General features: G+C 43.1%; 1 protein-coding gene and 1 pseudogene across 1 annotated transcript; one reads left to right on the forward strand and one right to left on the reverse strand.

Moving 5' to 3' along the window:
- Positions 1–14: 14 nt before the first annotated feature.
- On the reverse strand, positions 15–7,407 carry LOC136548595 (V-type proton ATPase subunit a3-like). The gene is made up of 18 exons (XM_066540066.1): positions 7,060–7,407; positions 6,518–6,562; positions 6,085–6,207; positions 5,900–6,007; positions 4,741–4,848; positions 4,458–4,631; positions 3,923–4,060; positions 3,348–3,455; positions 3,105–3,212; positions 2,861–3,009; positions 2,342–2,495; positions 1,967–2,127; positions 1,669–1,875; positions 1,339–1,522; positions 1,174–1,257; positions 877–1,079; positions 635–694; positions 15–561 (listed from the first exon to the last, which is right to left on the reverse strand). Exons 1-18 carry the CDS (start codon positions 7,207–7,209, stop codon positions 357–359), a joined length of 2,469 nt encoding a protein of 822 aa, XP_066396163.1. The 5' UTR covers positions 7,210–7,407; the 3' UTR covers positions 15–356.
- On the forward strand, positions 7,208–21,946 carry LOC136467339 (plant cysteine oxidase 1-like; annotated as a pseudogene).
- Positions 21,947–23,680: the final 1,734 nt, after the last annotated feature.

The raw sequence follows: 23,680 nt of genomic DNA on the forward strand, positions 1-23,680 counted from the left end.
GACCAGGAAACGACTAACGCCAGCAGCGTAAATAGCACTCTTTATTGACAATGAAACTAGTGGAATGTTTAGCCTTGAATACAGTGCTTATTTATATCCAACACACCACCAATCGGCAACTACTTATTAGCATCATACAAGGGTGATATCACCCCATATTTGTTGCCAACTACCCCAAAAATCCTCTGCATAGCTAAGGAAGGAAAAATGATGCTGTTCGTCCCATGCTTAAACAAAGGGACTGAGGTTTATGATCCATCCGAGACAACAGATGAAAAAATGATTTGTTCTGGGAACAAAGGCCACCAAAGATAGATTTTACATCGGCTACAATAAATACAAATGCTGGGACGAGCTCAATCTTCCTCCTCATGAATCAGTGCGAAGGAGAATGGGGCGAACTTGTAACCATCGCCTTCATAGAACTTGTTCTGGAACTCCACCCAGTGAAGCCGCAGCGCGTGAAGGAATGCACTCAGGGTCTCCATAACAAGCAAGACACCAACCGTGGCAAAGACGAAGACGATGCCACCAATAATAAGGGCGAAAACATTGTTAAGCCTACAAGAAACAATTGCATTTCAGAAAGTGCCAAAATGTTTATTTTAATGGCTCGAGAGACTTGTTTGCTTACCCCCATGCCGTTAGTAGTACTTTTTCGTAGAATACACTGGACAACTCGGAGTGTGCAAGACTGAAAGGAGAATATCCGTAGCTCGTTAGTAGCCAGTGAGGTAAAAAAATGACTTGTTTGGCTGCACTCCAATGCACCTATGTGGATTAGGGTGCAGCCAAACAAGCCCTAGGAAGTATGGGACTGTGCATAGGTGAGGCTGTGTAAATACTAAATAAATATACTGCTTAAATTAGCATTACCTCAGAGCCCAAAGACGAAGGTATGAAGCTGTGTTTGAGACTGCACCAAGAACAAATTCGATCGTGTGAATCAGTTGGTGAACAAAAACTTCACTGAACTCAAACTCCTCATGGTCATGTGCGTCCTCATGATGTTCCCCCAACTCTGCTCCCACTGATTCATCAGTGCCCTGAAGCATAGCGTACTGGTGACCTTGGTGCCTCTGATTGAAAAGAAATAGAAAAACAGTCAGTGTAAAAGTAAACTGCAGCCACAAAACATCAAGTCACCGATAGAATAATACTATATAAACATACTTGCTGATGTTGCTTCTTCAATAAAAGAGGTTTTGGAATCAACATCCAAGGTACAGACACCAAAGCAAGCAGAAGTAGAACAAGCTGCATTTCAAAAGGCGAATGGTTAGGCATGATAGACCAGTCTGCCTCACAGAAGAGAACTTATCAACAAGGAATACAGACCTGTACGGTCTTCTGGCCACTAAACAACTGGTTCTCAGCAAGGTCATCTGTTGGGCTAAGGAACATGTAGATCATAACATGGTATAGATCTGCTTTTGACCCCGTGCACCACTTAATAATAATGAGCAAGGACAGGTAACCAAATAAGCTGTTCAAGAAGATCAGCTGGGGAATGAACTGGTACCTGTTTCAAAAGGAGTACACATGGAAAAATCATAATCTAGTGATTGTAACATGCTGTTAAAGGATCGACTGCTTCTTCACAATCGTTGTAGATCCTCTTCTCAAAATGGAATGTCATATTGTCTGATAAAAGGTGAATAAACTTACCACACATTAAGACTATTCCTGAAAAATTTTGCATTGAAGTAACTAATCACAATCCCAAGGTTCATTTGTGCAACTCCAAGAAGAATCGACATCTTCATCTTCAGTGAATTGAGAAACGGCAGCTCGCTGCGGCTACCATGCCAGACAGGGTCCACACCAAAAGGGTATGCATCTCTTACCTTAATTAGTCCATCAGTAGTAGCATCACTGTGACCAAAAGTGGGGAAATTAATGAGCCGGATAAATGTGCAATTTTATAAATAAATAAACATAGGTTTCTTTATATCATTTTCCTTACCTACAAGAAGGATCACGGCATTCATAGGCAGATTTACCGAAAAGCCCAAATGGAACAGAGAAAAATTCATTGTATATTAATCCTGTGTAAATTGAAAAAAGTGCCATCATCAAAATTACATAACGCCCACCAAACATCATCTCCATTATGTCTCCAAGTTTCTGCGACAAAAAAAAAGCGATGTAACGGCAGCTTTAACAAAGAAATTATTAACAAAACTAAGTACTCTCATATCCCAGATTCTTAAGTTTTTTTAAAAAAAAAATCTCTTGGGGAATACAGCTAAGGTTCCAACTCCAAAACAGGTCGTAGAATTGTAGTACTACAGATACACAGATAAGTGAAGCAAAATGCAATCAGGACTAGTGCACAAACCTGTGAAGATAGTTTCTTCTCCCGGATTATCAGATAAAGCGTTGCAAGTAACAAACAAATTCCATGGCCCCAATCACCAAACATGACAGCAAATAAGAAAGGGAAAGTCACAATGGTGAATACTCCAGGATTTGCTTCTTGATATTTGGCCACACTGTACCACATGGAACACAGCATCAGCACTTATCCACCTTACAGTATTGAGCCAAACCTCAAATGACATGAATTGCACTTCTTTATAATAATTACAAAAAATATGCAGTCCATGTTAGCCTTCGTCTAAGGAAGTAATTTGTGTTTCTAAAACATGAAGGATTAATTTTGACAGAAACATTAAGCAAATAACTGTGAATTCTAACCTTGATCAACAATTGCTACACATATCCAAATAAAAAATTGTTTAGAAAAATATACTTTTGACACAACAGTTCGTTAGCATTAGTTACACAAAAATATTCACTATCATTTGTGCCACATGTCCCATGTGAGGTAAACTGCAAGGGTAGTTAGAAAACATACCCATACGCATCAACAATTTCCTGGAACGCTGAAGTAAATTTATTTGTCTGGAAATATGTTGGAGGAGATTCTTTTGTGTTGAGAACTTGAAATATTGAGCCAACTTGGGATTTGCTATCAACAGTAGCACGCTGAAGAGCATCTTGAATCTGCAGAGATCCATTGTAAATCATTCCCATTCGAATGTCAAAAGTGGAATCAAGAAGGCAGCCAGGAGAACATAGAGAATGCACATTTTAACTACCTGAACGCTTGCAAAAACTGGACTCCAGCCCTCAGCAACTAGGCATTTCTTCGTAACATCAACGCTCAGCATGTTCAAAGTGTGATAAATTGCTTTTTCCTTCTTCGCCTGTAGCATTGATTTTGAAATTTAGTAATGATAATGAAACTGTGATATGAGATAAATAGAATGCAAAGTAAAGCAATAAGTAACTTTAAAACGTAAAATTTCATCAAATTCATGGAGATAACAAGTGAAGCTTACCAGATGGTTCCACTGTTCAAAATCAGAAGCAATATTTTTTAGTATACTGTCACGATGAGCTAAACCCATGTCAATTGTTGCCTTCAACTCTGAGATCTTCCCAGATACCTATAAGATCATAAAATTCAGATCATCATCATATCATGGGTTTAAATACTCATACATGAAAAGACTCTCCTATTAGTGCCTCAGCCTTAATTCAAAACTCTTAAAAATGCAAGCACAGCCAGCAAATCATTTTTGAGCAATTGACAACACTTAGGTAATAAAATGTTCACCTTGTATTGAAAATGCTTACATGCAATCTTAAGACTAAGGCAGAGTCATTTGTGAGTGGAACTCAACTAAGTATCCAACATGACCATTCCAGTAGCATCACAACAGGATTTAATTGCACACTCATATCACATGCAAAGCACATATCCAAAAGGACATTGCTCTTCACATGCCGAATTTGCTAACTTGAATTTCTAGTTCACAAGAATCTAAACCACTTAACACAACATCAGAAGTTATCATCTACCACAAAGAACTCAAAAAGGAATATCAACAAATATCATATTTCAAGTGCTGACCTCCTGAACAGCATGAAGTTGTTTGCTAACATCTTCTGGAAACGGGTAACGGTTCGCATTGAAGGCATCACATATCTTCAGAATTTTGGTTTTTGCCCTCTCTCCAGAGTAGAATATAACAAATGCATTCTTCGTTACCTGCATAACCATACAAAAGGTTGGCAGATAAGTCCAAGCAAAGAATAAACACCAAGCTTAAAGTTAGAACAGAACAATTAGGGTGCTGATAAATGGGAAATATTATCAAGTGTAGCAATCATCACTCATGAATTAATCACTTAAATACCAAAATAGTCATAAAGTCATAAGTATCAGTGTTACTGCAATCAGAATTGTACAAGTATTTGTACTGAGTTTGCCTGCCATTACGTTTGGTACAAAGAATAGTTATATTGATATCATTCAGATTTTTCTTTCTAACTGTGCATATAAATAAGAACCATTATCAATGTAGATATTCTGAAAGGGCCAGGAACGAAAAAATTCCAAAAGAATTTAAAAAAAATAAAAAAAATGCTAGAAAATATGTGCCAACCTTCTCCCCAGAAACTGGATCAGTGACGGGCTCATCAACAGGCTCTTGCCTGAGGAAAATATTACCCCTTGTGGCACGGAATAAGATCCTTTCAAAAGCCATTGCCTTTTCCTTTGGAACAAGGCCACTCAATGAGCCAAGCTTCACTTGTTTTGATGGATCAGTTGACATCTCCTAAAAGAATACAACCAATGTGTCAACATCTTATTAAAAAGGGATATAATAAAAAAGATAAGATGAGAAGGAGGGTGGTGCTGCTTTATTATCAAAACAATCATTTTACCTGTTCCAACAGAGGGCTCTCCAGTGAAGTTTGACCAGATTGGTTTGCCTCCATTTCCCTTTGTTGTGCTGCAGCAGTTCTTTGAGATGAATAGAAAAATTCACCAGCCTGAAAAAAAAAACAATTAATTAGAAGCTTGGTGCCAGACATTGCATGGGTACCTTGGCCACTATACTGAAGTTGTAGAATGAGAACAGGGTGAGAAGGGAAACTGGCTCTCTAAATTAGTTCATTGCTAGGATGACATCAAAACATGTATATACAATCAAATGACAAAACGATATCCTGCTCATTAATAAATTTATGCATCCAATGTGTTGCTAGGTGAACGATATTGATTGTCAACATGGGAAAATAATTGGACCTTAGATATTAGAGCACAAAGGAGTGTTTCCTCCATTGAATGTCCATATCACTATTGAGGTAACTGAGGCAACAGATGTAGCTGGCAATACTCAACGAGGCCCAGCAGCAAATTATTACATAGAAACATATAAAATAAAGAACAGGGTGAAGAACCAATTCGTAGTAGCTAGAACTAACGTAATTCAAACCGAAGGTAATATTATAAATGGCACATATTTGTGCAGAGTGATTCACAGGGAATGAAACTGGCAACAGAAAGAAATAAAATATCTAACTGTTGTGACCCGATCTACTGCGTAACGCGTATGAGTGGGAGGTGTGCGGACGAGGCTTGAAGGCCCGACGGCGGGCTGGCGGCGCCGTGCTCGGCGCCGGAGTTTAGAGCCCGGAGATGGGAGGTGAGGGCGCTCAGGCGCCAGGAGGCCAGAGAGATAACTCTAATCTCTGGATGATTTTATTTGCTCACAATCGTTCAATACATAAAGACTCCAGTTCAAAAGCTAACAAACTGCATGCTAAAGTTTAGGATCCCAAACAAACTCCTAATGACTAAACTAACTGACTGAACGGCCCGGTGACCGCGCCACCGAACGCGCGACGCAGCTTTCGTCGTTTCGGCGGCTCCCTGGCTCACGCTCTAGCCACGTGCACGCTTCCTCCTCTGATACTTGTTGCCCACCATAACACTAACTAATGGGCCTGACCTACTCCTCTATTTGACACACATATCATGATGCCAAAATACGCATCAAAGGTATATTCGATCCAACAGAATATTTTCAGAAAGTTATACCTTTTGGAGAACAGTATGGTACTCTAATAGCTCATTGTAGGTCCTCTGTAACTTTTCATTGTTTGCATTAACTTCAGTTAGCTCAGCTTCCAGTTCTCCAAGCTTTATCTGTTATTAGGCAGTGTTAAAACATCAACTCGAGATTTATTGTGCATGGTCAGGGAGCATCCCATTGACTAACATACCTCCAAGTCATCAAAATCCAGATGAGTTTCATTTAGTTGTGTAGGAGAGGTTGTTATGTCAGCTTTTGACATCTGCTCCTTAAAAAACCTCAATTTACGAGCCATTTCGCTACACCTTTTGATCTGTAAGTAGAGTAGAACAACAAACATAACATGGAAAACCATATTAGACACATGGGTAAATAATCCTAATTGCACTTTTGATAGTGATAGTGACTAAATAAAAAGTGAGGTCGACTATGGTTTAGAAAAATGCCAAGTTTATATAGTCTGTCAAGGTTACGCTTTAATTTATCATAAGGAAAGGGGTTAATTTCATTAATAGCGAAATAGTCAGCAATGAGAAGGGACTGCATATTGATGACAATTTCAAGTTAATGTTAAGGCAAAATTATTAAGACAAAATTGATGCCAAGGTAACTGGAGTATGTACCTGGGCAGCATATGTTCGTTGAAACGGGCTCTTCTCTGCATTAAGCTGTGGTAAAAAACAGTAATCAGATTAACAGTAAAACCAACAGGTATGTACCTAGAGCAGGCATCAAAAGCACACCATCACGATCAGCTAATGAAGCACGATATAGCATACCAACGTGGGAACTGTAACTTTCATTGACTATTGGAAATTCTGCATATGCGAGATAATTCCCAACAACAAACATTCATATGCTATTTCTGGGCTCCGACTACAACCAATCACACCAATGTGAACCATCATACCACAATTCCAACGCTTTAGAACAGTAAACAGAAAAAAAATGCACGTTGTAGATGCAAATTCCCCAATTTTGTAATGCTGACAGGAAGCCCCGATCACAAAGTACTACTTATCACCTAGCCACTATCTTAGATCGAAATCGAAAGGGGATCCAGCTCCGGAGCAAGTGGGATCGCCCGCCCCCCACGAGAAACCTAAAACTACCTTAAGCCTGGAACTGCCTAATCGAAGGGACAAGCAGAGGCAGGCGGACTTACGTCTTTGAACTGGAGGAGGCCGAGGTCACCGAGGTAGGAGACGGTGAGGTGCGCGGACTCGGCGGGTATGATGACCTGCACCAGCTGCATCGCATCTGACCGCATCAGATCCATTGACGGGCAGCAGCCGCCACCGGCACCACGCGCCATGGCTGGCGTGCGCGCGTGCCCCGCCGGGTCAGCAGCCGACGCGCTGCTCCTCCGTCAGATCCCTGGAGATCCGACGAGGTGTTTCTGATCGGAATCGCGCGGCGGAGCGGATCTCCGGCCGGTCCGGCGGTGGCCTGATCGGTTCGTCGCGTCGTGAGGAGGTTGGGCGAGGGAGGAGGTAGAGACAGCCGGGGGGTGGTGGACCATGTGGGTATTATGCGGAGACGTGGCGGGGCCGAGCACCGATCGGGACTCTGACCCGTGGGGCCCTGGTGCCAGAGTTCTTATCTGGTGTTTGTGAAATTGCGATTTGGGATTTTGTTTGCCTGAGGCGATGAACGGTGTGGATTCCGCGGGAGCATCTGAGGCACTCTCCCGATATAACTCTCCCGACAAGATAGTATTAGAGCAGCCTATATCACATCTGTAGCAGTACTTCAATATATCTGTTATAAAACATGTTATCGGTGGTTAGGATATTTTTCTCTCCGTCTAGACACAAGAGATAAAGAGATTGTTCTTTATTTTTCTGAATATTAGTGATAGCCCCACGTATATATAGCCCTGTCGAGGTTTAAGAATTTTGGTAAGAGCCCACATATAAACGGAGTAGGATTAGGATTTCTCCTTCTTTTCTTCTGTGATAGAGTCCGTATATTTTACAACACTCTCCCTTAGACGATTACTACGATATGCACATGCCTCGTTAAAAACTCCATCCGAAAATTCAGTGAGAAAAATGGTTCTCAGAAAAAAGAGTACATCGCATTCGTTAATTGCATTGCACATGTTGTCTCATTAAAAACATTGTATGAGAAACCTTCAAATAAAAACTCACATAGAAAAAAAGAGTACAACATTTAATTTTTTGATCAGGTATTCTTTAGGATATTCTATTCTTCATGAATATGCATAAACTTTAATGTTTTAGCAAATATGATCTATATTATCTTTGTAATTCTAGTGGTTTTAATTGCCTTCAAGGTAGATTTACTCAAATTGCTCCTCCTGATAAAATCATCCTTTGAACTTTATTGTTCAGTCCACACTTTTTTATAAATATGTGCTTAATAATAGTATGCAGTACCATACTACTAAAATATTGGCTTACCATTCTTCAATGAATTATAATATAAATAAACAAGAGCAATATGCTTTATGCATAAATAACCACTTATTAGTTGTGCAAAACAAATAAAATATATCCTTCAGAGTAATAAATTATTTTAAAGGATTATGGGGATAAATAAGTTATAATATTCAATATCTTCTAGACAGTGTATCAAACTTATACTAGAGTTTGAGTACTTATAATTGTTCCTTAGTGGATTTTCAAATTATATGTTCTTCAAATCTTTGGGATTTTAATTATACCACTAAATAATAAATCCAGTCTCGCATTTGACATTTAGGGGATAATTCAATTGTCAAAATCACCACTATTCTTATACCTTCTATGGTATTTAGAGGATATCATCACTTTATTGCTAGCTTTACAATATACACTTTTCTAAGTGTTTGTATGACACCTTCGTGGTGTTTCGAATTCCTCATTTTTATTCTTTCGGGTCTACATTCACTTCAGGGATTACTGGTGTTTATTTAAGAATCGACCGGTAAATCCTTCAAGATGTTCTCATTCTTATTGAATAATATTTCTCTTCTATGAGATATATTCTCTACATGAGAAATTATTATATGATATACACAAGGAGATAGTGTTATTCACTGCAAAGTCATTCAATGACTATTCCTTTCAGGATATACTCTTCTTGAGACTTTAATATTCATTCAGGAATATATTATACCTTAGACTTATTAATACTTGGTATGAGATTTAATTTTCATATGCTGCGATTTATATTCTTTAGGAATCGGATGGATTTTCATAATCCACTTATTAACTGCATATTTTATATTCATTCATTTTATTTGTCAGAGATATAGTAGAACAATTATTTCTTCTTAATAAGAGATTCAACCTCAATTGCTTTCTTCATTGACCCGATATAGTCGCTACAGGCGACTTTGTCATGGACTTTGTTTTTCGGATCCGGATTCTCATAAGAGAAACATTTACAATTATAGAGATAGCGTTGTCAATAACTACAATTATATCCTAATATTCTCATAATGTGAGATTATTCTGTCTCTTTGTTATATCTCAAACAAGAGATGATTTGTTGTTCTGCATATCCAACACTAATGATGTGCGCGCTTAGTACGTTGGATTTCATGTTCATGATGTTCCTCTTCATGAGGTGCTTAACCTTCTTCATGAGGTGTTCTCTTCGTGAGAGTGGAGGAGTTTGTTCTTATTTCATTTAAGAAATATAAACTAAACTAAAACCTACAAGCGTCCCCATATATTTTAGCTTGATAGTATATAACATTTAGTTTACTACTAGTAAACATAACTTCTGATTTATAACTTTAAGTTACTTCTCTCATTTTTAAAAATATCTGACATATGCTCTGCTTCATGCTTCATAAGAGCACTAGTCAAACTATTATTTGATTAGTGTGTGATACTATTCATACTTCAAGCTTCAAGGAATATTTTCTCTTCGGATCATTTTTATTCTATGGAAATAATATTTGACATTCAATATAGACTTTCTCTCCTCCTAATATCAATATTAGATCTTCAATAGCATACTTCAAAAGATATCTCCTATGATAGACTTAAAATAATTCAAATTCATATATCTCCAACTACAAGTAGAGGCCCATTCATATATGCTATGATAGAGATTTATAGAAAATATTAGCGCACATATTTAAATATGGGGGTTATTATTAAAAGCAGCGAGCTAGAATACATAAAGTGCACATAAGAATATTCAGCATTTCTACAAACTCAGGGATGTTCTTCCCCTGATTTGCACATATCATAGTTTAGAAAACTATTTCATTATCTAGCTTCTTTATTGTTTAGCCAAAAAAATTAATCTAAGTACTCATACCATATATATATATATATATACTTCATATACATAAAATACGCAACATTTAAATTCACATGGAATTTCTTCTAGAATTTTATAATTGCCATTAATGTAAAACTCCTCAAATGCCTTCTCTTCGTAAATCCCAAATCATCATTGAGTATTTTATCTATTAACTTAATTTCCACTATAATTCAACTCATTCAAGTGTGTCACTTCTCCATTTAGCCAATTTCAGATTAACTAACTTTTTTTTGAGCTTAGGCTATTTGGTCCTAGACCAATCTATTGCTTATACATGCAATGCATTAAAAGCAAAATATTTCTTAGTTCAACGAGAACTATATAGACATACCATGCTAGCTGGCCAATTCAATTACAAGGGAAAAAACTAGTAGCTACAAGCTACAAATATATCTTCTATGCTAATATTCATGCAGGGGTGGAGATAATTACAACTCAACAAGAGCACAATAAAATAATACACATTCATGTGTAATGTGGAATATTGGTAGTCAATCTAGCATAATTGATAACAACAAAATGCAAAAGCTACAAATTTGCTTGCAATTAGCGCAATGTAGAGAAAGTTAACTCGGTCGGAAGAGACGCGGCTAGGACTTCAAGTCTTGATACATGCACTTAAAGATAGATTTATGAAGACTATGCCTATTAAATATATATTACCCACATTTTCTTATGCCTTTACCCAAAATTTCTCTCCTTTTTTCATACCATAATTACTTCAAGTAGTAACATGCTTCATGCATTATCTATGAATAATCATTTCTAATGTTTTATAGAATCCAATCATACTTCTAGTATTTATTGGTTGTGGTATAAAATTCACATATCTAATATACTATTCAGTGTACAACAAAATATTCAAGGTACGACATAAACTTCAAGTTTTCGGGCTATTAAAACTTAGTTTTAGGATTATACTATTTATTGGTTAAACTGATCCTTTTAAGATCACTTAATATGTCAGTATAGTCCAATTGTTCACATGCTTCTAGGAAATCTAGTTTCTCTTCTAGCTATATGGTAATAATGCACAAAGAACTATAATATTCATGGTTAATTGAGGCTTTTTTGTGGATAAAATTAATGCAAAACTTATTTAGATAGACAAAAATAGGCAATTGTTTATATATGAAACATATAAATCTAATTTATTCCATGAGAAATAAACACATATTACTTCAAGTAAGAATTATAACTAAGAATATTAAATGTTTCATATTAGTCTTCAAGCTAATAAAATAACCATTAACCACTTAATTCAACGGGAATAAAAACTTAATGCACCACCGCTACTATACTAATGCTTCTATATAGTATAAGTTTAAAGACAATACAAGTAGCACATGGTTTAAGTTTTTCATCTAGAGAAACCTTAATAATTCATTACCCATTCTTACATGTCTTAGCTTCTATGCTTGACATTTAGCAGCTTCATGCATGCTTTACTTCATAGTGGTGATATGTAATCATGATCCTTCTAGGAGTGTAACATATGCAAGTCATATATCCTGGTTCATAGAGCTGTCTAAATTCAATACTTCATGTATTACATTGCTCTTTGATATTCTATACACAAGAGACATTTCTTCGAGAATATGCATCGATAAAATCTTATTTACCATCTTGTCTTCTAGTCATTTAATATAAAGCTTCAAGCTATTGTTTATAGAGCAGCGTTATACCTCGATCTATAGGCATACAAGCTTAAAAATTCGACTTTCAGTGTAATATGATATTCTGTAATCATGATTTGAGATTTTCTCATGCAGTGAGTCCCACAATGGATTTTGTTATTTCTCCTGGCCATATATTCATTCTAGAGAGTAATCAGGAGATATAACCTGAGTTCACTACACTTCAATGGTAGCAAAATATCCTATATGAATTTAATAATGACCATAACAAATAATCCTACTATTCAGAGTAATTCCAGGAAATTTCTTCTTCTTTTGACGCATGCATACGTTAACATAAATTGGACCATGTGCATATAAGTTTACTACATGTAAATAGGTAGTAAGGTGCAAAAAGGTAGTGGACGATTATTCAAAATATTCTTAAAAGCATCCTAGCATTTTTTAGATTATGATATATGTAAATTTTCAGAATTTATACCAGTCCTTCGTTAATCCCAAAAATTCTTATGCTAGAAAAAATAAGGGGGAATTCCCTGTGTGCCATTAAAAAAGATCGCAATGCCCTGTGTGCCCCTGAAAAAGTTCAGCGGTCTTCAGCGCCACTGCTCCAACTTTTTCGTGCCATCCCTACTACTTTCGTCAGTTTGGGCTCTAACGCCGTCAAATTGCAGGTGTGAAAAGACGAAAATGCCCTCAAGTGTAAATATGTATTAATTTTTTTGAGCATCTTAACGACTTCGAATGAAAACACTCAAAATTAGAAAGTTGTAGATATCGTCGAGATCTATAATTTTCATATAAAATTTATTTTCATTTAATTTCGCAAAAAATATGATTTGATATGATTAATATATCTTAGAAAAATGCTAGGCACTCAGCAAAGTGTTCCCTTTGCCGAGTGTCCGTGGGGACACTCGGCAAAAAGCGTGCCAAATTTTTTTAAAAATGTTTGTCGAGTGCCTCTCCGCCCGGCACTCGACAAAGTGGTAGTTTTTTAAAAAATACGATGCAGTGCGGTTTAGGGTTTAGATTTCAAAAAAAAGGAAAACACGTTTGTCGAGTGCCCTGATCTGGCACTCGGCAAACCGGCAGCCCTAGTCCTTTGCCGAGTGCAAGATCGGGGCACTCGGCAAACGGCCCATCCATACTCAAACCGGCCAACCGTTACCTCCCTCCCTCCCACACACGCACAAACGCACACACGCGCGCCGCCATCCCACCTCGCCCCGCCCTGCGCCGATCAGCCCGTCGTCCCGCCCCACCCCGTGCACGGTGGCGCGCCCCCGCCGATGTGCCCCCACCCCGCTGTCCTGCCCTGCCCCATGCACACCCCGCCCGCGCATGGCGGTGCGCCCCTGTCGGCATGCCCCACCCCGCCGACGCGGCCCCGTCGGCGTGCCCCACCGCCTTCGCCCGTCGGCCCCCCACACCGACGTGCCTCCGTCGGCCGCCCCGGACACCGTGGCCCACCGGCACCCGCCGCTCCAACCTCGCGGCCCACGCCCCGGCCCACGATAGCGTCACCCGGCCCTCTCGGCGCGACCCCAGCCGTCCTCGGCGCGACCCCGACCGCTGCGTCCATCCTCTCCCCGTCCCTGGCGCGCCTTGACCGACCCCGACGCCCTCCTAGCCCCCGACACCATAGGTGAGTAGTAGAGTAGCAGTGGTAGTATGTTTTAGTAGAAGTAGAGTTCGGTAGAGTAGTAGTAGGTGGTTGTGGTGGTGGTAGTAGTAGTACAGTAGGTGGTTGTGGTGGTAGTAGTAGTAATAGGTGGTGGTGGTGGTTGTAGTAGTAGAAGAGTAGAGTGGCGGCGGTGGTGGTGGTTGTAGTAGTAGAAGAGTAGAGTGGTGGCGGCGGCGGCGGTGGTGGATGAATGTGACTTGGCAATGATATGTTGAATTGAATGCATATGTATATGTGGTTGTTGGCCATCGTGTCGTATGTTTTTTGCAGATTTTTGATACCTCACCGTGCAGGGGAGGTTCTGCCGAAATTTTGAACTGAGATAGTATTTTGTTCTTTTTTTTGCAGAGAAGAGCCATCGTAGCCGAGCCGGAATATCTCGGTGACCCCGATCGTCTTCCTCGCCGCTGCGGGTCTGCCTGCACCGCGTCGCCTCGCCACTGCACCGATCCACCACGGCCCCGCTAGCCTGACTCCACCGCCACCCTAGGTATAACCCCTCTTTCCGTATCATGGTCGTAGATCGCGTAACCAGTTAGGCGTCTCCCGTTCGAAAGAGATACGGTTGGACTTATGATATACTTATGATGCACTTGTGGACTTTGATGGACTTGTGATGGACTTGTGAATTTATTTGGATGGACTTGAGCACTTATTATTATATATGTGATATATATTGTGATAGATGTGATATGTGCGGATGAATGTGTGGATGGATGAGATATATATGTGATGGATGAGATATATATGTGATGAATGAGATATATATGTGATGGATAAGATATATATGTGATATATGTTTGTATGAATTTATTTGTCATGATGAAATGCAAAAAAAATTAAAAATTGCTATTTTTGGTCACTTTACCGAGTGTTGCACTCGGCAAAGGACCCCGTTGCCGAGTGTCATGGTCACAGCACTCGGCAAAGCTGGAAAAATGGGCGCTCGAAAAACTATTTTTCTAGCTTTGCCGAGTGCCATGACCATGGTACTCGGCAAAGATTTTTTTTTAAAAAAATTCAAACTTTGCCGAGTGTCGGCCAGATGACACTCGGCAAAGATTTTTTTTTAAAAAAATCAAACTTTGCCGAGCGCCGGTCTGGGGGCACTCGGCAAATAATTTTTAGAAAAAAAATAAAATATCTTTGCCAAGGGCCGGATAGAGGGCACTCGGCAAAGAATTTTTTTTTAAAAAAAATAAAAAATCTTTGCCGAGTGCCTGCAGGGTTGACACTCGGCAAAACCGACCATCAACGGGGCCGGTGCCGTGACGGTCGTTTTTCTTTGTCGAGTGCCCCCGAGGCTCTCGGTGAAGCCTTTGTCGAGTGCCCGATGAAAAACACTCGGCAATGAGGGCTTTGCCGATCAATTTTTTGCCGTGTGTTCTTTGCCGAGTGCCGCACTCAGCAAAGGCTTTGCCAAGTGTAATTTAGCAGGCACTCGGCAAAGAACCCGAATCCAGTAGTGTACAGTGCTGGTACATGTCCTGCATGTGTACTACTTGTACATATGATTGTCTACTACGTGTAGGCAGTTCTGATTCGAAGTCGTGCACGGTCGATCCTATCTCGAGCAGAACCTCAATAGCAACACGTCGTTCACGGCTCATGCAACGTTGGATGCGTTCAAGCATCGATTAAATTGGCTCGTGTGTTAGTGCAACAACACTACACGCCGACTTTAAATCGCCGTATATGAACTAGTCTTGCTTCCTTTTTTTGTTTAACTAGTCTTGCTTCCCGACCCATAATGTAAATAGACATAGCTAGTTAATCCATGCTTGGTCAATAGAACTAGCTCGTCCGTAACTTCATGTTACATGCATGTTTGATATATGGCTCATACATGGGCATAGTTTAGTTGCTAACTTTATGTTGGCGACTAATTTCATAGATTGCAGCATGCAAGTCGTCATACGATTCATTTGCGTACTTGTGTATTTTATAATATACTTGTAAGTCTATCTACTACATGTACAATTAATTAGATCAAATAATAGCCTGGCTTAATAATCGGGACAAACGTAATCTGCAGGATGCGAGTCTTCCATACCTTTTGAAGGATGCCAATTTGATCTACCTCACGTGTAGGATGTTTGATATTGTCGTAGATCTGCCTGCTTGACAGCGATGGTGCATGTTGATGTAGTGCAGATTAGTTGTAGGTAGAGGTAGCAGATCCGTTTTGCTAACAACGGCGGGATGTCGACGTCGTCGAAGTAGTCATGGAAGGGACGACGGCGGCATGAGCGTCAGCTTCGAAGGGCGGCGGCGACTTCAACAATGATGCCAACGTAGAGCTTGTCATGCTGATAACGTGTTATAAAACATGTTGACAGCGGTTATGATCTTTCCCTCTCCGTCTCTCATGATCAACATAGTAGATAAAAGTAGAAAACATAGACACAAGAGATAAGGAGACTATTCTTTATTTCTCTTAATATTTATGATTACAACATAGAGCTCTCACGTATATATAGCTTTGTCAAGGTCTAAGAGTTTTGGTAATAGTCCACATACAAACGGGCTAGGATTATGATTTCTTCTTCTTCTTTCCTTTTAGGATAGAGTTCGTATGTTTTACAATAATATCTCCTCCAATAACCATATGAAAGATGGGTCCCACAAGAGTGTAAGAGAAAATATGGCTGAAAAGTGGTAGTTGGGATGGTCCTTATGGTATTGGGGGAGTTGTATCTCCCCCTTAAGAGGAGATGAGGAAAATATTGGTGTCCACAAAAAAAAGGAGAGGCATTGGAGAACTGCTGGGGCAAAAAAAAAGCATAGCTATCCCAATATGACAGTTTTACGGGGACGAAGGAGGTATTGAGATGCTGGCCAGGTGGGATCGTAGATTTTTTTAAGCAACAGGTGGGACCGATCGTAGCTGTGGCTCGTGGATGAGAAAAGAGTTCTCCTTGTTGGTTTACGTGTTGGCCCGGTCCGTATTAATTGAGGCGAGGCGTGGGTCATCATAACTCTGGAGCCTTAATATGGGCTTATATTCTTATAAAAAATATGGGTTTATATTTAGGCCCCCATAGACGAGCCCCAGATGGCCATGGAGATTTACAACTTATATATCGGCCCAATTTAAAGTGTTATAAACTGGTCTCGTGGGCTTTGCTTTGTGTAAGTTTGGAAAAAATAAACCCAAGGCCCCTTTCTAGCATGCAAACAAATTTGACAAGAATTTTGCCTCAAATGAATTCAACTAGCAAGGTGGTTTATTCAAATAGCTCGGGTAGCTCGCTTTATTTATCAGTATAAGATTTTATTCTTTTAAGTGAACAAGTAGTTTTAAAATAGTTTTGTTCATTTGTTTGGTTGTTATTGTGTTGTCCTCATGCTTTCTCACTATGAGCCTGTTCGCTGGTTGGTTTCTGGACTGATAAGCCTGGTTGATGCTGGTTTGTTGTAAAAGTAAAACACTGTTGGCTGACTGATAAGCCCTAGCTGAAACCAACGAGCGAACATATTGTATCTAGGGTCGATCAATTCTTGGTTTAAAGATTGGATTGTTTTTCCATAGCTCTAGCGACCTCCATCTTTATCCTGTTTTTACATAATTTTGCAACATGCATCATGAGAAATCAAGGTTGATGTGACCTGACTAAAGAATGATGAGTGATTGGCCCCGTTCGTTTGTCTTAAAAATGGCTTGTTCGGCTTTTTTTTTAGCCGGAACAGTATTTTTCTCTCACAACAATTCAGCCAGAACAGTGTTTTTCAGCCAGTTTCAGCCAAGTTTCAGACCAGCGAACGGAGCCATTGTCAACTCCAACTTTATTGTATTTGAACTCCCTAAAAATCAACACTTTGTAAATTCCCCCCTCAAGTCAGAAACATGCATGTGCGCTCACTTCTTGCTACATGCATGTGCGCTCAACGCTTGCTATCTGTACAGGCGCCCCTCTTCCGTGGTTTCCTTGGCCTGGGCGCTCAGTCTGACAAAACTGAGCCAACAGGTTCTTAATCATTTTGGAAGTTTGGTCATCTAAAAACGGAGATCAATCGGTTAGGTCTAAAACTTAGGACCGAGCAAATTCGGTCTCAGTTAGTTCGGTTCGGTCTGGGTCATCGAGCTAACTTGACTAGACAAAACAACCACTGTGTAGCATATTTTGTGGCAAAATTGATAATATTTTTCTATTTTAAGGCAAAAAATGAAAATACAACATATTAAACAAAGTGATAAGAGTGATAGTTGATATAAACTCACTAAAATGAATATTACATCACTAATAATAATATAAAGTATACACTATGTCAACAAAATCCAAATGTTCGGTTAATTCGGTTACTCAAGGCATATTGTCGAGCTAATCATAAAAAGTAGTAACCGAAAACTTCGGTCTCCATCTCGATTAGTTCAGTTTGGTCTTCAGTCTTCGATCAATTATGCCCATGCCTAGTTTTCCGCTCCTCTCGCCCCATTTCTCCCCTTCTGCTAAGATTTCAAGGTTTAGGAAACTAACAATTGGAACTATTAGAAAAGGACAAAATAGAGCTTATTGCTAAATATTTTGTTCACTTGGCATACTTGTTGATTTACCAAGTTATTTTTAAGAAGTTTTTAGAGATGCTCTATCAATTGAAAGCCATTAGAGAAAGACAAACAAAGACCTCCTATTGATTTATGCACTTGGCATAGTCATTGGTTTAGCAAGTGATTTTGAAATCTCATTCCATTTGGTTCCAGTTACACAGTTACATATAGTAGCCGTACGTTATTTCCATGCATCATGGTTTAGCGCTGTTTAGTAATACTCCCTCCATATTAAATTATAGGTTATTTCAAATTTTTTGAAATATCAAAACATCCTAAGTTTGAACAAGTTTATATAATAAAATAATAACATTTAAAAAACTCTGATCCACGGTGGCTAGACAACCTCCGGGTATTACGGCTTCAGAAGAAGTCTTCTCACACAGATCGAGAAAACCCTTAAACCCTTGTCCCACCCATACACAGTGGCACCACAGCTCCGTGAGATGAGCTGGCCACAAACTTGTGTTTTGGATGTGGAGCAGACGATGGAGTTTTTTTTTCTCCACACCGGTAGTCATGATCGAGGACACGAGAGTGAGTCCCTCGGGATTCGAACTCGGACCACCCCAAGAGAGGTACTCGGTCAGCAGCCGTTCTCAAATAATAATATTTATGATATTAAATAAGTATCATTAGTTAATTATATATTAGAAACTGCTCTGGTACTATCTTTTCTTTAAAAATGGCACGAATATCAAAGCAGCCAATTAAAGAAATTAATTATTTCCTATTTGATTTGTTGCCTAGGTCACGGTTGGGCTTAGCCTGTCCGACTCAGCCCCGAGCCCAGCCCGTCCGCTCTTCTCCGTCAATTCGTCGGAGACGGCGTCGCGAGCAGCAGCAGTTGGTGGGACGCTCTCTACTCCTCCCCGTCCTCTGCCAACCCCATTCCGTCATGCTGCGGCTGTGCGGCAAGGAGCTTCGGCGGCACCGCCGTCACCGTTGAGGAAGAAGACGCCGCCGCTGGGGGCCACTGGCCGGCCGGGGGAGGCGCCCGGCCCCCAAATTCCAGAGCACGACACCTGACATCGACACCACGACCTCGATCGCAATCCATCGCAAGAACTCACTCACTCACCGCGCCGTGGCGTTCCCGCCGCACATCATGGCGCTGTACGTTTTCCTTTGGTTCAGATGGCGTGGAGGCAGCCGACGTCGGGATCGGGGAGAAGCCGACATCGTCCTCGTCCTCGTCCGACGACGAGCTGAGCCCCAAGCCCCCAAGAGTGGCCCCCACATTTCCCGCCGCGCCGGCGTTCACGCAGTTCACCTACGCGCACATACACCAGTGCCAATGTGCCATGATCTCTCGGTGTAAGCAGGGCTGTTGTTTAGCCAGAGCTTGTGGTCGGTTGTGTTGTGCTTGTACTGATCCCGTCCCGGCGTGTGTTGCCTTGCCTTCTGTCCCTGCTCATCACGCAGATTGGTGTCTTCTGCTTCCCGGCCGGCGCGACGCTGCCACTGCACGACCACCCGGGGATGGTGGTCCTCAGCAAGCTGCTGTACGTGCTGCTACGACTGGGTCGCCCCGCCGCCGCCGCCGAGCTCCACCGCGAGGACGAAATGTGGCCTGGGCGCCTGGCCAGGGTGGTGGCCGCGGAAGTTGTGCGCCGCGCGCCCTGTCAGGCGTCCGTGTTCTTCCCGCACAGCAGCGGCAACCTGCACGCCTTCACCGCCGTTGCGCCCTGCGCCATTTTTTTTTTCCGGAAGCGTGCATTGGTGCTTCATTAAGGAGAAGTTGACAACAAAGTACAGCCGGTGCCAGCCACGGCGAGATGTCGTAGGTAGCGAACCGAAGGAACACTTATAAGAATCACCGGCTTCAACGGTGGCGTTAAGGAGGTGTACTAACTGAGGAAACTAATCAAGCGACTAGAGAAAGATAGAGGGATCAACCGTGGCTACTAGGTAGCTAAGGCGATCAGCGACGCAAGGCGGCGAAAGACCGCGGCAATCCAGGCAGCCGGTGCTAGCCACAGCGAGATGCCATAGGTAGCGAACCGGAGGAACACTTACAAGAATCACCGGCTTCAAAGGTGGCGCTAAGGAGGTGTACTAACTGAGGAAACTAATCGAGCAACTAGAGAAAGATAGAGGGATCAACCGTGGCTACTAGGTAGCTAAGGCGATCAGCGACGCAAGGCGGCGAAAGCCCGCGGCAATCCAGGCGTCTGCCTCCTCCAGAATGAGAGCGAACAGCTGAGACGACGTCCTCGTGATCCTGTCGAATGTTCTCCGATTGCGCTCCTTCCAGATCATCCAGGAAACGAGCAACACAAGCGAGTCGAAGCTGCGCTTGAAGTGCTGCGGGATGGATGTTCTCGTGTTTTGCCACCACTCCGACAGGCAAGAGTCATCGGCTGGCACCAGGTGCTGCATTCCCACCCTTGATAGCAGCCTATGCCAAACCTCACGAGTGAACACGCAGGAGGCCAACAAGTGATCGGTGGTCTCGTCCTGCTGATCACAGAGCACACAAGCCGCTTCTCGCTGAAGGCCGCGACGCTTGCGGCGCTCCGCTGTCCACAGGCGTCCATGGAGAGCAAGCCAAAAGAAGAATTTGACCTTGGGCGGCACCGCCGATCTCCACACATGCTTGGCCCCGACTAGGGTTGTCATCCCATTGAAGTAGGCCCTGTACGATGACGAGGCTGTGTAAGCTCCATTCTCCGTCCATTTCCAGATAAAATGATCGGAGTCCATTGGCGATAGGTGGATCACTTCGAGCTTTTCCCACAGATGAACGTACTCACAGAGTACTTGGGCAGTCGGCGCGCCGGTGATATCCTGTGCCCATTGGTGGTTGAGCAACGCATCCCTTACCTTGCGATTGCGCCGGCGACGGTCGATCACACGGAAGAGATTTGGAGCGAAGGAGCAAATTGCGCCGTCCGGAAACCAGGAGTTAGTCCAGAAGCGCGCGGTGGTGCCTGGACAGAGATAGAAGTGCTGAACATGGCGGCGACGGCGCGTTCCAGCTTCGAAGGCAGCTGTGCCCAGGTTGCGTCAAGACGTGTCCGTCGCAGCCACTCCCAACGAAGGCGAAGAGCGAAACCGAGCACTCGGAGGCCAGGCAGCCCTAGTCCACCATGTTCCTTGGGCGACCACACTATGGGCCAAGCCACTCTGCAACGATCGCCAGAGACGGAATCAGTGCCTGCCCACAGGAATACTCTACGCCTCTTGTCAATTTGATTGATAGCCCATGCCGATAGGTTGCAGCAAATTGATACGTGGATCGGGATGGCGGATAGGGTTATCTGAGTAAGGGTGGCCCTTCCAGCGTTCGTCGGTAGGCCGCCCTTCCAAGTTGGGATCTGGGCTGCCACCGCATCGACGAGGCGTTGTTCGTCGGCGCGGCCGAGCCTGGACAGGGAGAGTGGTGCGCCCAGGTATTTGGTCGGGAACTCTTGGATCCTACAGGGGAATACATGTTGCACGGCCTGAATGTCTTCCTCAGAGCAACGAATGGGGGTCATTGTGCACTTGTCGGGGTTAGTGGATAGACCGGAGGCACCAGCGAACAGTTCCAGAATCTGCCGGATGCAATTGAAGTCCCGGGCGGAGGGATGCAGGAAGACGACCAGGTCGTCGGCATAGACCGACGCCCGACACTTGATAGCCCTATCAGGCAGCGGCGTGAGCACGGCACGGTGATCAGCCTCGGTGATGAGAGCGTTAAGGACCTCCATAACAATGATGAACAACGCCGCCCTACTTGGAAGACCACGGACGCCCCTCAACTTACTTCACCGACGTCCCCGTCCCATCTCTCCCGGGTTTCGCTATCTTGGAAGAGACGGGCCTGCTCGAGGGTTTCACCATCTCCGGGGCGCCATATCTTGTCCCTAAGCTCACGGTCGATATGGATGATGACGACAACCACTAGTCGACTACGACAACCGGTGGCGCGGCCGGGTGCCTCCCCTGGCCGGTGGCCCAACGTCTTCTTCCTCAACGGCGACGTCGTCTGTGGGGGTACAACCCCAGATACCCACGACAGACCACACGGGCTGCGCCCCCAGGGGTGGCCCAGCCCACAAGACGAAGCCTTGCGGGGCACGACTCTGCTCGGCGCCTCCCGCAAGACACCGGAAAGATATCCTGAAGATACTACGGGATCTGTTAGGATACGTATGATCCCAAGATTCCTATAATCTGTTATTACTTTTCAGTTATCTCTCAGATCTAACCGACTTGTAACCCTACCCCCAGACTATATAAGGCGGGCAGGGATCTCATCCAAACTCACGCAATATCATAAGATAGCTAATACAAACCAACAGACCACAGGAGTAGGGTATTACATCATACTGACGGCCTGAACCTGTCTAACTCGTGTGTCTCTGTTGCCTTCTTGTTCTTGATCACACGCTTCTCTGCTGATCAATCTACCTTCGTGGGATACCCCTCGAAGGACTATCGACGATATTCTATCGATAGTTGGCGCGCTAGGTAGAGGAGTGCGTGTTGTTTCCTTGTCGAACAAGATGACGTTTTCCGCAGACTCTTTGTCCCTCCCGCAGCCCGGCCAGATCTTCACGGTCGGGTCCTTTTCGTGGATCATCAACGCTGATGGAGTCGGAGAGCTCCTCGAGCCGACGCAGATCAATTCTGCGCCGATCACCCCTGCACCTATGACTACAGATCCGATCTCGGAACCGCCTCCGAGGTTGCCTTCATCGACAACTTGCCACCTGCTTCCTCGCTACCAGAGGAGGCAGATCAACAATGACGATCTGATCGCATCTATCTTTCAGATCGGTCAGAAGCTCGCCGATTGCCTCTTCATCACCGAATCGGTTCTGGACACTCTCGTTCAGCGCCGACCACCCTCCGATTCAGATCTATCGGAGGCTGCTCGGGAAACTCCGGGGGTTACGACCCTATCTTTTGGGCTCTCCAACGTCGCCGCCACTTACCAAGATGCCCTAAGGGGCAAATTCACCGACCAGGTTGAAGATGTCCATCCTCTCGCCGACCAGCTTTCGCCGACTGTCAACATGTTGCACGTCGGTCGACGCCCTGAAGCATCCCTCCAAACCATCTTGGAGGAGAATCCGAGCTCTGAGTCCCAAGGCTCTACGGAAACCCTCGCCGAAACTACCATCGAGCAACTTCCTCCCCCTCTGTTCTGTGGCGGCGCAATCTTCAACGTCAGCATCGATAGCCCCCTTGGAATGGCAAAACCAAGGAGGAATGTGTCGCCCGTGAGAACCAGAACGTCAACTATGCCCAGCGCCGCACAAACGAGATTGCTCTCGCGATGGCCGAGCAGCAACTTGACTCGCAAGGAAGGCCACTCCAACGCAACCTCGACAACGAGTTTGTCCGCGTTGACGGCCATGATGTCTACAAGACCCCAAGCGCCAATCTCGCAGTGGTCGCCAACGAGCTCGCCTGGCTCCTGCAAACACCTGAGGTCACCAAGGTCGCCGCCATGCTTAAAGCGGCACACTATCAGGTCAATGAGATCCGCTAGGATCAGAGACCTTCATACTCCACAACCTCAGTTCGCCGATCAGCCACGATAAGAACCGATGGCCGCTAAAGTCACTTCACCAACCAACACCGCGATGACAGGCAACTGCTCTAGGGCAGAGCTAGGGCAACCGCATCGAAC

Source organism: Miscanthus floridulus, chromosome 1 (assembly GCF_019320115.1).
Source record: "Miscanthus floridulus cultivar M001 chromosome 1, ASM1932011v1, whole genome shotgun sequence".
NCBI classification, from domain to species: domain Eukaryota; kingdom Viridiplantae; phylum Streptophyta; class Magnoliopsida; order Poales; family Poaceae; genus Miscanthus; species Miscanthus floridulus.